The 13020-nt window shown below is 63.9% G+C and overlaps 2 protein-coding genes across 2 annotated transcripts; both read right to left on the minus strand.

The window, feature by feature from the left end:
- Positions 1-375: 375 nt before the first annotated feature.
- C1qb (complement C1q B chain) lies at positions 376-2356 on the minus strand. The gene is made up of 3 exons (XM_046468387.1): positions 2345-2356; positions 1912-2092; positions 376-950 (listed from the first exon to the last, which is right to left on the minus strand). Exons 1-3 carry the CDS (start codon positions 2354-2356, stop codon positions 376-378), a joined length of 768 nt encoding a protein of 255 aa, XP_046324343.1.
- A 6091-nt stretch (positions 2357-8447) lies between these two features.
- C1qc (complement C1q C chain) lies at positions 8448-12019 on the minus strand. Its single transcript, XM_046468663.2, has 3 exons — positions 11863-12019; positions 11482-11663; positions 8448-9204 (listed from the first exon to the last, which is right to left on the minus strand). The coding sequence occupies exons 2-3, from the start codon at positions 11660-11662 to the stop codon at positions 8648-8650; spliced, it is 738 nt and encodes a 245-aa protein (XP_046324619.1). The 5' UTR covers position 11663; positions 11863-12019; the 3' UTR covers positions 8448-8647.
- Positions 12020-13020: the final 1001 nt, after the last annotated feature.

Raw genomic sequence — 13020 nt, forward strand, 5'->3', positions numbered from 1 at the left:
AACAGAGTGTGGCACCATCTCTCTCCCAGGAGGAGCCCAAGGACTCATGAGGAGGAAGTGTCCCATCCCTGTGTGGCCTTCCAGTCACCCCCACATAGAAGTTTCTGCTACTAAGGGCCCCCTATCCCTCCCTCCAGCCATCTACCATCCATCCATTGTTCATGCATCCATTCAGCCAGCATGGCTGAGCACCTACTGTGTGCCAGGGGCTAGGACCCAGAGTTGGACTAGACTGCGTCCCTTGATCCTGAAGAGTTTATTTATTCATTCATTCAGTAAAAGAGCGGGGGCCGGGTAGGAGGCGGTGTTGGGGGTGGGGTGAGTGTTGCTGGGGGAGGGGGGTGGCCCTGAGCAGGTGGGGTTCAGCCCCATGGGTCACGCCTCCGGATCAGGGAAGAGCAGGAAGCCGGAGAAGATGCTGTTGGCGCCCTCGATGCCCAGCAGCGAGTTCTTGTCGGTGGCCTGCAGGAAGACCATCTCCCCCTGCTCCAGCTTGAGCACCACGCCGCCCGTGGTGACCTGGAAGGTGTTGAGGGCGTAGTCGCAGAAGGTCACCACCTTCTTCATGCTGTCCCGGCCCCGGACGAGGTTGACGCACAGGCTCCCTCGAGAGCTGGCGTGGTAGGTGAAGTAGTAGAGGCCGGGCACCCTGCAGGTGAACTTGCCGCTGCGCGGCTCGTAGTTGTTGTTCACGTTGGTGATGATGCTGTCGAAGCGGATGACCTGGTCCCGCCTCAGGACGTTGTTGACGGTCCTCATGGCAGAGAAGGCGATCTTCTGTGTGGCCTTGTAGTCTCCTGACTCACCTTTGGGACCCGGCAATCCAGGGGACCCCGGGGCACCCTTCGGGCCGACTGGACCCTTGGGGCCAACTTTTCCCGGGTTGCCGGGAATCCCCGGGTCTCCCTTCTCTCCAAACTCACCATGGTCCCCTGCCAGCCCGGGAAGCCCTGGAAGGACAGAGACAGAGACAGAGACACGAGTGCGCCCAAGGAAGGAGCTTGCACTGGGACCTCGTGACCGGGGCATCACGGGGAGAGTGGTACCCGCCGAGGACAGGGCTGGCCCTGCCTCTGCCCCAGCTCCCAGGTCCCTTGTCAGCCTGAAGCCTAGAGCAGGGCGACTGAGCTCCTGGCCCAGGTGCTCCTGTCCCCCACCCAGCCACGGCAGACATCCTCAATCCATCACAGCTGCCCTTGCGCTGCCCCGATCGGGAACTCTGGGATCATCACTCCACACTCTGGCAGCCACCACCCCTTGCTCCTTGAGACACACGATAAAGGCCATTTTCCAGCAGAGCAGCAGAGGACGGTGCCTGCGAAGTTGGGGTCAGCGGACAGACAGCTGTGCTTCTCGTGTGACACGAGCCAGTGTTGGTTGTGTCACCTGGACACAGCGAGTCCTGTTCTTTGGAACTCAGCTTCCTCATCTGTAGAAGGGGGACGGGGCTGTTTGGTGGATCTGTGAGGTGACGTGGGGTGGCGGGAGGGTGAGCTGCACCGAGGCTGCGGCAGACCCCAGGGGAGGTGAGGAAGGAGCCGCGGCACACAGGGGCTTCGTGGGGGCAGTCCCATTGGAGCCCCGTGTCACTGTCCCTGCTTCACAGGTGAGGAACTAGCAAGGCACAGGGGTGGAGCCCTGCTCTGGGGGAGAAGGGGAGCCAGGACTGCGTGGCGGCGGTGCTGTCTGCCTGGCGGGGCGGGAAGAGCCGTGGCCCTGGCTGAGCCTCGGCACCTCGGGGCACCTCTCTGGAGATGAGTTTTCCTGTCTGTAAAATGGGGCCCAGGATTCCCTCCTGGCAAAGGTCCTGGGTTTGTGCTTTTGCATTTTCTAAGGCAGGTGACGGTGACTTGGGAGCCAGGAGATGGGGCCTCGGCCCGTGACACCAGTGTGCCCCAGAGCCCGCAGTACCTTTCTCGCCCTTTGTCCCCAGGGTCCCAGGCTGGCCGTCATTGCCAGGGATGCCAGGGATGCCAGGGGTGCCAGGGATGGCCGGGGGCCCAGTGCAGCTCTGGGCCCAGCAGATGCGGAGCAGCAGTGGCAGCAGCACCAAGGCACGCCCCCCCGGGAACGTCATCCCTGTCTCAGCCCCCTGCGGAGAGAAGACGGGGTCACAGCCGTCGCCCACTCATGGATCCTCCTCTTCCTGTGTCCACCTGTCTGTTTATCCATCTGTCCACCCACCCGCCCATCCTCCACCCCTCCCCCCCTCCATCCTCCACCCAGTCACCCACCTACTCACCCATCCATTCACCCACCCATTCATCCTCTACCCCTCCCCCCCTCCATCCTCCACCCATTCACCCACCTACTCACCCATCCACCCAGTCACCCACCTACTCACCCATCCATTCATCCTCTACCCCTCCCTCCATCCATCCTCCATCCATTCATTTATCCACCCATCTACCCATCCACCCACCCATCCATTCACTCATCCATCCACCCATCCACCCATCCATCTGTCCACCCACCCACTCACCCTCCATCTCTCCCTCCATCCCTCCTCCATCCCTCCCTCTATCCATCCTTCATCCACTCGCCCACCCACCCACATGCTCAGTGGTGTGCTGTGTCTGCTTTCCCCAGCCCTAGGTTTAGAGTCAGAGGGTGGACAGGAGGATGTGGCCCCTGCCCCGGGGGTCCTGTGCCCTCAGGGGGACAGGATCAGTGGGTCATCCTACAGTTGAACATAGACAGTCGCCGTCTGCGACTGGGGCTCGGGGGGAAAGGGAGGGGGCTGGAGGGTGGGTGTCTGGCTCTGTGAGACGTCGTCCCTCAGGACGGCCTTTTCCACAGAGGAAAAGTGTGGTTTAGGCTGAGACCTGAGGGTCCTGAAAGGGCTGGGGCGAGAGTGACCAGGAGGAGGGAATGGTGGGGAGGGTCCCTGAGATAGGCTGAGGAGAGGGGCCAAGGCGGCAGGAAGGACCCGCGGGTGGGGGCTGAAGGCCTCCTTCATTAGAGAGCAGGTGCTGTTGACGGGCGGGCACTCGGCACCCTCAAGAGCATCGGTGCACGGTGGAAACTAATTCCTGTACCCCAGAGGGCACTCATGTTCAGAGAGGCCGAGCCCGTGCTCAGGGTCACACAGTAAGGAGCAGAGCCAGCAACCCTGCCCCCTACCAGGCCACCCCTGCTCCTCGGGCTCCTCGGGGAGCTGCGCCTCTGGCCGGAGGGCCGAATGTCCTTTGTTAATCCTGGGAGCTGGGGAGGAGGCCGGGGACTGTCCCAGAGATCAGCAGAGCCAGCGCGGCCCAGGGCTTTAGCTCTCAGGACAGACGGAAGGGGCCCTGGTCCAGCGGGTCCCCCCTTGTTCTGTTCTTTTGAATACAGGCAGCATTCACATCACAGCAGCCCGCTAAGGAAGTGGGATCACAGGATATGGCCTCTCGGGTCTGACTGTTTGCATTGGAGGTTCGTCCGTGTTGTGGCGTGTATCAGGGCTTGGTTCGCTTTTATGGGCAGAATAATATTCCACCGTGTGGATGGACCACGGTCGGCTTCTCCACTCCTCTCTCATGGATATTTGGGAAGCTGCCACCTCTTGGCTATTATGAACAATGCTGCCACCATCGTTCCTCACAAAGATTTGAGGACCTGCTTTTTTTTTAGGGGGGTACTGGGGACTGAACCCAGGGGTGCTCAACCAATGAGCCACATCCCCAGCCTTTTTGACATTTTATTAGAGACAGGGTCTCGCTGGGTTGATAGGACCTCACTAGGTGGCTAAGGCCGGCTCTGAACTCACGATCCTCCTGCCTCAGCCTCCCACGCCTCTGGGGAGCTTTCAATTCTGGGTGCTGAGCTGGCCGTGGGTGGCCACGACTGTGGGCTTAGCTTTTTGAGGAGCCTTCACGAGTCCTCACATCCCTGCGGTGGCGACTCTGTGCAGGGCTCTAACGCACCGTCTCCGTGACGGCACCTGCCCCGTCCACCTTCCCCAGGTCGGAGTCCTCCCCGCCCCTCAGCCCTTGAGGGGAGCCTCCTCCTCCAGGAAGCCCTCCCTCACTGCCCCCCGCCCACAAGGGCCGGGACAGCAGAGCAGCCCTGCCGGCCTCCCGGGCAGCCACAGGACCACGGGTGGCAGGAACCGGGGGCTCGGGGCTCCCGTTTGGACTTGCTGCTTCGGCGTGTCCACTGAGCCCCCAGCACCCAGAGGCGCGTAGGAAGCTGCGTCTCAGGAGTGAGGAGCGAGGCCCCGACTCGCCAGGGACGGCGGGGCTGGCCTGGGGGCAGACCCTGCTCGTCTCTGAGAAAGCCTCAGTTCTCACTCTTGCTGGGAATTCTACAAAATGCCAGTTTGACAACTTATCAAGTTGGGCACTTAGCAGGGACCAGGCTCTAAGCCAAACGCATGAGGTGTCATTGTCTCATTTAGTTTAATTCTCATGACAGCCCCCTGAGGAACCACTTTTGCTTTCTCATTTACGGATGAGGAACTGGGGATCAGAGAGGGCAAGCACCCAACAAAGGTCACACAGCTTTCACATTGGCTGGGATTCGAACCTACCTACGCTGGATCTTAAGAGGCCACTTAAGAAATAGGAGCCAGACAGTCTGATGAAAGGACTCTTGCACAGGACTTGCTAAGAGTGGTGCTGGCCATGTGTAAGGGGCAGAGGAAAGTGGCTTTTATCAGCAGGTAGGCAGCAGGCAGTCGCTGGATGCTGAGGGCCTGTTTTGTTGTATGGAGAACAGCCCCGCAGGTTCAGGTCGCTTCTGCCGCTATTAGGGGCCTCCAGAAAATCACTTCTTCCCACCGCAGTTTACCCTTCTATCTCCTCCCAGTCCCAACAGTTCCTTCCCCCAACTTGGAGTCGGGAACTTGAATTTGAACTCCCTCTCTGCTGTGTGACCCTGGGCAGTGCTTTAACCTCTCTGAGCCTCTTTGGCAAGGTTGATTTCTGGATTGGACTTGATAGCACCCAGAAGAGAAAAGATCTTGGGACGCTCCCGGCCTCTCCCCTGTTACTGAGCTCACTGTAAGGAACAGCGAATCCCAGCTCCCCGCCGGTCAAGGGATTTCCTCCAGAGTCCAGCTGAGAGACCCACCAGGGGGCAGGAAGCTGGGAGAAGCAGGGTTTGGGACGTCAGTGCTGGACCGGCAGAGGGGACCCAGTTCACGTCCCGCCTCTGCTCCGCTGCTGTGTTTGCAGCCAAGGTGGCCACCGAGCTGACCTCTAAGGCTTGCTGCACCCCGAAGGGCTCTGTGCTCCCCGGAGGGTGTCTCGGGCTGAGAGAGGTTAGGAGACTGGCCCGAGGTGACCAGCACGTAAGAGGGCTGCCACAGACTCCCGGCTCACCCCAGAGAGCCCCAGGCCGCCTTGGGCCCTGCCTCCGCACCGTCAGACCCCTGCGGCTCCGAGGCCACGCTGCCCCATCCCCCGGGTGCTGGGCTGTGCTCACCTGGGGTCCTGGGGTCCTGGATGCCGTGGGGCCGGGCAGCAGTGGGGCCAGGAGTGGAGCCCGCTGCTCTCCGTCCAAAGCAGAAGTTCCATTCCCAGAGGCGGAAGGGCTTCCCCTTGCGGTCCCCTCCCAGGGCCGGGCAGGCGGCCCCCCCTTTGTCCCCACCGCCCCCATCCCGCTGCCTTGGGCAGTTTCAGGTCCCATTTCTGCCCCCGGGAGGAGGGTTCCTGTAAACCGGTGGCCAGTGGCCAGTGGGTTTCGCCGACTCAGCGGCCAGGGAGCACAGGCTGTCCGAGAGTGACCGCGAGTGACCACAGCGGGCGGCCACCTGCCAGGCCCCTGAGCTCATGGGCTTCCGAGGGGCCCCACGGTCACCCCAGGGGAACGCCTGGTGCCCAACAGGTCTGTGTTCTGGCCCCGCGGTGCCCACTCCAGGCTGACAGCCCAGCGGAGCGCCACCTCCTCTGCTCTAGGATGGGACCGCAATCAGCCCGCCCTGGGGTCTCCCGGCCACCAGGATGACGGCCACCAGGGTGACGGGTGGGGTGACGGAGGAGGGCTTGTCCCTGCTGCCTTCCCATCCTCGGCCCCGTCCCCTTCCCATTCTCCAAGAGCAGTCGGAGAAACCCGCTCCCGACTTCTGTATGCCCCCCACCTCGAGCCCGACTCGGAGCTGGTGACAGCGACCGCCACAGGCAGGTGCCCTTGTGGATCCTAAAGTGGACCCAGGCTGGCTCGAGAGGCCTCGGTTACCCGTCCCCCACGTTTCACTTGCAGGGAGACAGGGTCCCCAGGGGAGGCGTCACTTGAACACGTTCCCTCCTCTCTCTGAGCCGGCCACGGTCCCCACGGAGCCATGTTAAACATCAAGTGACACAAGGCTTTTTGTTCCTGTGAGAAATGTCACCAAAAAAAGCAGTGACAGCCGGAGCCCACACCCCACCTAGGAGGGATGAAGACCTTGGCCAGGCACCGGGACGCCAGCAGCCTCAGTGTGCCACGAGGCACCCCGCTCGGGGACAGTGACCCGGCCAGCGCAGGAGCTGGGGCCCTGTGACATCTGCGCTTGGAGAATCCAGGGGCGCCCAGGGGCACTTGAGCCTGGGTGGTCGATGGCCCCGGGAAAGGTGGGATTGGACTTGGGTGGCAACAGCAGGGCCGGCGTCGGGCGCTCCGGGCTCGAGTCCCAGCTGGGCCTCTTCTGACCAAGTGGCTCAGGCGCGTGGCCCAGCCCAGTGTCCTCCTCTCCATGCCGTGGGCCTGGGTGTCGCGCTCCGGGGGCTGTTGGTGGGAGCGGGGAGGAGACCCCACAAGCCCAGGAGGCCCGGGAAGCTCATGTGGAGGAGGGACGCGGTTCTCGGAGTCCCGTGGGAGGCCTGGGCGTGGGGTCGGGGCTGGGGCTCCCTGGACGTGACCCCTGAGGGCAGCTGGTCTCTGTGCCCATCAAGTGGCTGCGCCACACCCTGTTAAGGGGGGACCCGGCCAAGAGCAGAATAAGGAGCCTCAGCCCCTCAGCCCCCTGGTCGGAAAGCTGGGGGTGCAGCCTGGGGCACCCCGCTTCCTGCCGAGTCCTCCCACCTCTTGCCCAACGTGCCAAGGCCCCTGCCCGCCACCAACGTGGTGGACGTGGCGGAGCCTTCCACGGCCCATCTCTCTGTCCAAGAGGGGACAGGAGGCAGTTATGGGGACCCGAGGCCACACGGGCTCGCCTCCCAGCGCGGGGCTCTGCTCCGACACTGGCCATGTGACGGTCATCGGTTGTTCTAAACAAAAGAGAAATGACAAGAACGACGTGTCTCCACCAGCATCACAGGGTGAACCACTAAGTGGGTGACGGTGGGACACTGAACGCGTGGCCGGTGACCCAGGCTGGCCCTGCCGAGGCACCCGGACCCCTGGGTTCTGTGTGTGCGTGTCCTTCTCTGTCCCTTCTCCCACCCCTTAGGTCCAGGCGTGGAGACTCGCACAGTCCCTGGACCAGGTGGTGGCATTCACCCGCCGCCCGCCACTCACCACGGCCCCATCTTCCCCAAACCCCCAGGAGGCTGCGAGGGTCCGCGGACCCGGCTTGGTTTGCAGCAAGTCCCCAGGTGGATCTTATTTGCTGGTGGACGAGGGGACCTGGCCTCTGAAGGGTCCTGAGTTTGTGGTCCCAGTCTGCAGAGGGTGCTGTGGGGACGTGGGGACCTGGGAGGCCTTCCTGGAGGAGGTGACCTGGGGGAGGCATCCTGTCCGCGGGGATGGGCCATGTGTGTGGGGGTGGGGCTCTACAGGACGGAGGACAGCAGGGGCAAGGCGTGGACGTGTGGAACGGGCTGTCAGAACCGGGGGCCCACGTGGACACAGGGGGCTGCAGAATTCACTCTCACTGCCCCTCAGTGATGCCACTGTGCAGTCCGTGGGCCTCGTGGAACCAGGACGAGACCCCAGCCAGGTTCCCCTGGGCTCGGTCAGCCTCACGGCTCGCTGCGCTCCAAGGCCCGGACCTGAGGGCTGCCCAGGGAAGCCCGACTTCTGACCTTTCTGCAGCGTCCCTGACCTGGGCAGCTGAGCCCAGCAACCCACCTCCAAAACCTGGTGGCAGCGGGCAGCAGTGTCTTTAGGTGACCTCTTGGGGGGCCCTGGAGTCTGTGATCATTTGGGGTGACTCAGTCCTCTCTCACCCACTCACGCCCGTCTCAGCGCGTGGCTGCGAGGCCCAGAGGCGTCCACGTGCTGACGCTCCTGCGCAGGCCTGGTGTGCGCCAAGCCCGCGCGGCTCCCTCATCCCTCTGCATGGACGCAGGCTGCTGCCCGCCTCGTGGGCGCACTGCCAGCCCCAACTCCTCCCGCACTCAGTGCTGCCCCTGGGGGACCTCTGGTGGCCTGTGACCACCCTTGAACACCCCCCTCCACCAGGCCAGATGGTGCTGGGGGTTACCGCTGGTGCTGAGCACCCCCTGGACACCCCAAGGCCAGAGCCCGCGGGCAGCTGCGGCAGATGCGAAGCGGAACAGGCCAAGTTCATGGTGTCACCGAGAGGGACCGGGGCCACGCCAACGTAGGGGTCTAATTATTTATTTGTCCATCCCCCCCTCTTCCAAGACCTGAACAGATAAAAATGAATGACGGTCCCAGGAGGTACTGGTTCAGGAACGGGACAAGCAGTGGCCCCCGAGAGGAGCTCAGAGGGGGAGGGGACAGGAGGGTGGGGCAGGGAGTCAGGGTGGGCTTCCTGGAGGAGGAGTCCACCGGCCGGCGGCTAGTCGGGGAAGAGCAGGAAGCCCGAGAAGACGCTGTCGGAGCCCTCGGTGCCCACCAGGCCGTTGTAGTCGTTGACGGCCAGCCACACCTCCTCGCCCACCTGCAGGTGCAGCAGCACGCCGCCCGAGCTGACCTGCTTGCTGTTGGACATGTGGTCGCAGAAGGTGGTCACCTTGACGCCGCTGCGGTAGAGCACCACGCACAGGTTGGCCGTGTGCGACGTGTGGTAGACAAAGTAGTAGAGCCCGGGCACCTTGCAGGTGAACTTGCCCGTGCCCGTGTCATAGTCCCCCTGCGGGTTGGTGACCACCGTGTTGAACCTGACCAGGCTGTTGGCCGCCGGGTACTGGGAGGTCTGCCGGGTGACCGTGAACACCGACTGGTGCTTCTGCTTGTACCTGCCCTCCTCCCCGGGCTCCCCAGGAAGCCCACTGGGGCCGCGGTCCCCCGGTGCCCCAGGGGGTCCCATGGGGCCGTTCTTCCCAGGGTAGCCGGCTGGGCCCGGCTCGCCCTTCTGGCCCTTGGGTCCTCGGGTGCCAGGGATGGCTGGGATTCCTGGGGAGAGAGCAGGTGGGTAGGACGTGGGGGTCAGGGCAGGGTACCCTGGGGTGTCCTGCCCAGATGGATGTCCACTGGAAGTGGGCCCTGGCCTGGGGTAGTTTCCTCATCTGTGATGGAGAGGGTCGGACTCGATGGACCCGGGAGGTGTCCCAGCCCTACCGGACGTCAGGCACCCTGACAGCAGGCGCAGCAGGTGGCCACGGACACCCTGTGGGGCCTGCACGGAGCTTTCCAAGTTTAAATCACAGCAGAGAACGGCGCAAATCTGGAGCTCACCTAAAGTCTAGGTCCCTGGTCTTTCTGTCTTTCTTTTTTGTTTGGTACCAGGGATTGAACTCAGGGGCACTCAACCTCTGAGCTCCATCCCCAGCCCTTTTTTGTATTTTATTTAGAGACAGGGTCTCTGTGAGTTGCTTAGGGCCTCACTTTGCTGAGGCTGGCTTTGAACTCTCGATCCTCCTGCCTCAGCCTCCCCAGCGGCTGGGAGGACAGGGGTGCACCACTGCGCCCGGCTCCTAGTTTTTCTTGACAAAAATCAGAAGACCAGCGAGAGGCAGCTTCCAGGCCTTTACCTAATTTTGTAGGTATACTATACCTTCAACCTTGTGTTTGGAAATCAGAGTAGGGACAGAGGCCCCACGCGCCCTCGGCCTCGCTTTCCCCGGCGGCACGTGCTGTGTAGTGAAGGGGACCTCAGATCTGGGAGGTGGGCATCAGGACCCAGGCTGCCAGCTCGGGTGCTGGCCCCCACGCGTGTGTGGTTCTAGTACGGCTGTGTCGGGTGCAGGTTTCTGCGCCCACCGTCCTCCCTGCTGAGGGGCACGCCTGTCACTTTGCGTGACTTTTCTTAGGAGGGACCTGGACTTTCACCAGCTGCAGGGTTCGCACCCTGGTGAGCACAGGCAAGTCCCGGGTGGAGTGACAGAAGCTTGTCCAGTCACCCGAGCCGCTCAGCCCACCTCAGCCCTTGGGACACGTGGCCTGGTTCAGTTCCCTCGAGTCGCAGCGGAGGAAACCGCGGCCAAGACCTTCCCACTTCCAAGGTCCATCTCTAGAGTCTCCTCTTCCAGAAGCCCTCCGTGCTCACCCCTGCCGGCCATCACGGCTCTTTTCCTCCTCTGCTTTCCCAGGGCTACACGTCTGTAACTCTATGGCGTGTGGACCTTTTAGGTCCCAGGGTCAGGAGAGTGGGGCCAGGACCCAGCAGACGGGCCTCAGGCTGTGTGACACTAGGCAGGTGACCTCCCCTCTCTGAGCCTGTTTGCTCAGTTGAGATAAGAGCATAAGGGAACAGAGCCCAGAGAGGCTGGCAGAATGGAGCCAGGGAGCACAGCTTGAAGGGTGCTGGGCACAGTGCCAGACACGGTGGACACAAGTGTCCAGGGGACCCGGGTCGTGGGGAAGCCAGTGGTGCTGGGCAGGGACAGGAAGCAGCAGTGGAGAGGGAGGGGCAGTGGTTAAGGGTGTGGATAGGATTCTGCTGTGTGACTCGGGGTGAGTTGATCAACCTCTCTGAACCCCAGCTCTGACATTTGCAAAGTGGGAGTAGATCACATTTTCAAGGGGTTTTGGCCCAGTTTCCTCACCTGCAGGACACAGCTAACAATTCTAACCTTGGGAAAGGCAAAGGGCTCTTTCCACCAGCCCCCTCCATCTGCCCCTCCAGGAAGGAGCTCTGCCCAGGACCCTGGCTTCACATGCTCAGCTCCCCGCAGGGCGCCCCCCTGCACGGGGCCCAAGGCCAGCGCCCACCCCATCCTCCGCCCCTTCTCTGAAGGGCTGTGCCTGAGCCTCCAGCAGAGGAGGCTGCGGTCCCGGTCCCCTCCCTCTCCATCCCTCCAGCACCCCCGGGAGGTGGCCAGCTCAGTCCCCCAAGACAATGCCCCCCGTGGCCTCTGCCTGGACACCCCCACCCACGTGACCTCAGCCCCCAGGTGAGGGGACGCCCACTCCTCCCTGTTGGCGCCCAAGGCTGGGGCTGCGGGTGTGCCCACGGAGGGCAGCGGTGCCCTTGGGCTTGGACTGGGCAGCTGGTGCCTCGCACCTCCCCCGCGTGGGCCCCCTTCCCCGGGTGTCACCCACAGGCAGCAGGGCAGTGGGGGGCTGTGACACTAGTGGGCAGCTGGGGGGTTTCCAAGGCCGTCGGACATGGCCTCTGAGCGCCTGCCACCTGCAGGGACGGGGCGCCCTCCCTACGTGGGATGAGGACAGTGAGGAGTCAGGTGAGGGGACCAGCCCAGCCCCAGGTGGCCCTGGGGACCACAGACTCACCGGGCTCGCCCTTGGGGCCCTGCAGCCCGTCATGTCCGTCCTTCCCAGGGGCCCCCGGCAGGCCTGGCATCCCCGGGATCCCGTAGCAGCTGGGGCTGGACTGTCCCCGCAGTGGCCGCGCCAGCAGGAGCAGCAGCAGGCAGAGTCCCAGGAGGCCCCTGCAGCCGGGGCCCGCGTCCATCCTGGGGAGGGAGCCGGTGGGGAGGGTGGAGTGGCCCCGGGCCCTGCCTTCCCGCCCTCCTGGTGCTCAGCTCACTCCCTCCAAGGAGGGACCACCATGGCGGGTGGGAGCTGGCCTCTGCTGCAGCCAGGCCTGGGCTCAGCAGGGTGGACCTCCCGCCCCCCAGCCCAGCCGTCCAGGAGCGTGGCCCTCGCCCTCACCTGTGCGCCTGGGGCCGGGAGGCTTCTGGCCTGGTCACAGAGTGTCCTCAGCCCTCTTCCCTCTCGCAGACCGGAGGACACCACGTCAGAGTGGACAGAGCAGGATGGCCCAGGGCAGAGCTGGGGTCCCCTCCCCCGTCGCTCCCCTCCCCCCCACCGCTCCCTGTCCCACATCCCCTTTCTTGTCATTTTCCCTGACGTGACACTTTCTGGAGTTCCAGCCAGGCTGACCACAGTGACCCCCACCCCCTTCCGCCTACACCTGGTCATGAGTGTCTGAAATGGGGAAGTGAATGACGTCCCCAGGGCACAGATGTCCCTGGGGTCAGGTTGGCCCACCCAGTGTCCGGTCCCCTCTGTGGCCTGCACGGTGCCTGAGACTTAGCTGGTTGGCATCACCGAGGGGGAGTGACTGTCCCCTCACCGACGAGGACACTGAGGCCCAGGGAGGCCGATGCCCGGGCCCCTCGTCCACCCGAGTGTTCTCTGGGGCTCAGCGCCCACCCGCTGCTCGGCCACCACCACACATGCAGTCCGACATGCATTTGTCAGGTGCGCGCCTGGTTCTAGAAACATCCATGGCCCACGGGGTCGCTGCGCTTGGGGGTGGACACCCAGGAGGAGCCAGCACTGCTGAGTGCCCGGCCCTGGCTCCGGTCAGCGGCTGTGGCTTCCCCTGCCCGCCCTGCACTCGTGCGCGGAGGCCTTCGTGAACCCCACCTCCCCCTGACTCTGGGGGACCCAGGCTTTGGGGTCACTGCTCTTCCTTTCCCTGGTCCCCTGGATCCCCCCTTCCCACTGCCTCCTGCCGGCCTCCGGCCAGGGGCCTGGGTGGGTGGGGTCCAGTCACGGCCCCTCTCCTGCCGCCCACCCCAGAATGAGGACTTGCAGCGGCTCCACGCAGGCCGCGGTGAGGAGGAGGTTGGGGACAGCAGGAGTTCAGCATCCTCCTTCAGGGCCTCGGGCTCCACCTGGACCTCTGTCCTGTGGCCCAGGCCACCCAGCCTGGACAGAGGTGAAGCACTTGGCCCCAGAGCCCCCTGCGGGTGGAGGTCTGGGGGGGCATAAGAGGTGGGCCCTGCCCATGGGGTGGGGGACAACCCAGCCCCCCGCGGGCCCTGGGCTGCAGCTGCTGTCCTCGCCTCCTGGGCGCCCAGG

Source organism: Marmota monax, unplaced genomic scaffold (assembly GCF_021218885.2).
Source record: "Marmota monax isolate L192 unplaced genomic scaffold, Marmota_monax_Labrador192_F-V1.1 WCK01_AAM20220418_F8-fsc00008, whole genome shotgun sequence".
In the NCBI taxonomy this organism is placed as follows: Eukaryota; Metazoa; Chordata; class Mammalia; order Rodentia; family Sciuridae; genus Marmota; species Marmota monax.

Bases quoted from the DNA above. Each gene is read 5' to 3' on its own strand.
- C1qb (XM_046468387.1), bottom strand. The intron at 951-1,911 runs GTACTGCGGGCT...CTGTCCTTCCAG, and splicing joins GGGGACAAAGGGCGAGAAAG to GGCTTCCCGGGCTGGCAGGG.
- C1qc (XM_046468663.2), bottom strand. From the start codon at position 11,662: ATGGACGCGGGCCCCGGCTGCAGGGGCCTCCTGGGACTCTGCCTGCTG. The intron at 9,205-11,481 runs GTGAGTCTGTGG...CTCTCTCCCCAG, and splicing joins GGGCCCCAAGGGCGAGCCCG to GAATCCCAGCCATCCCTGGC.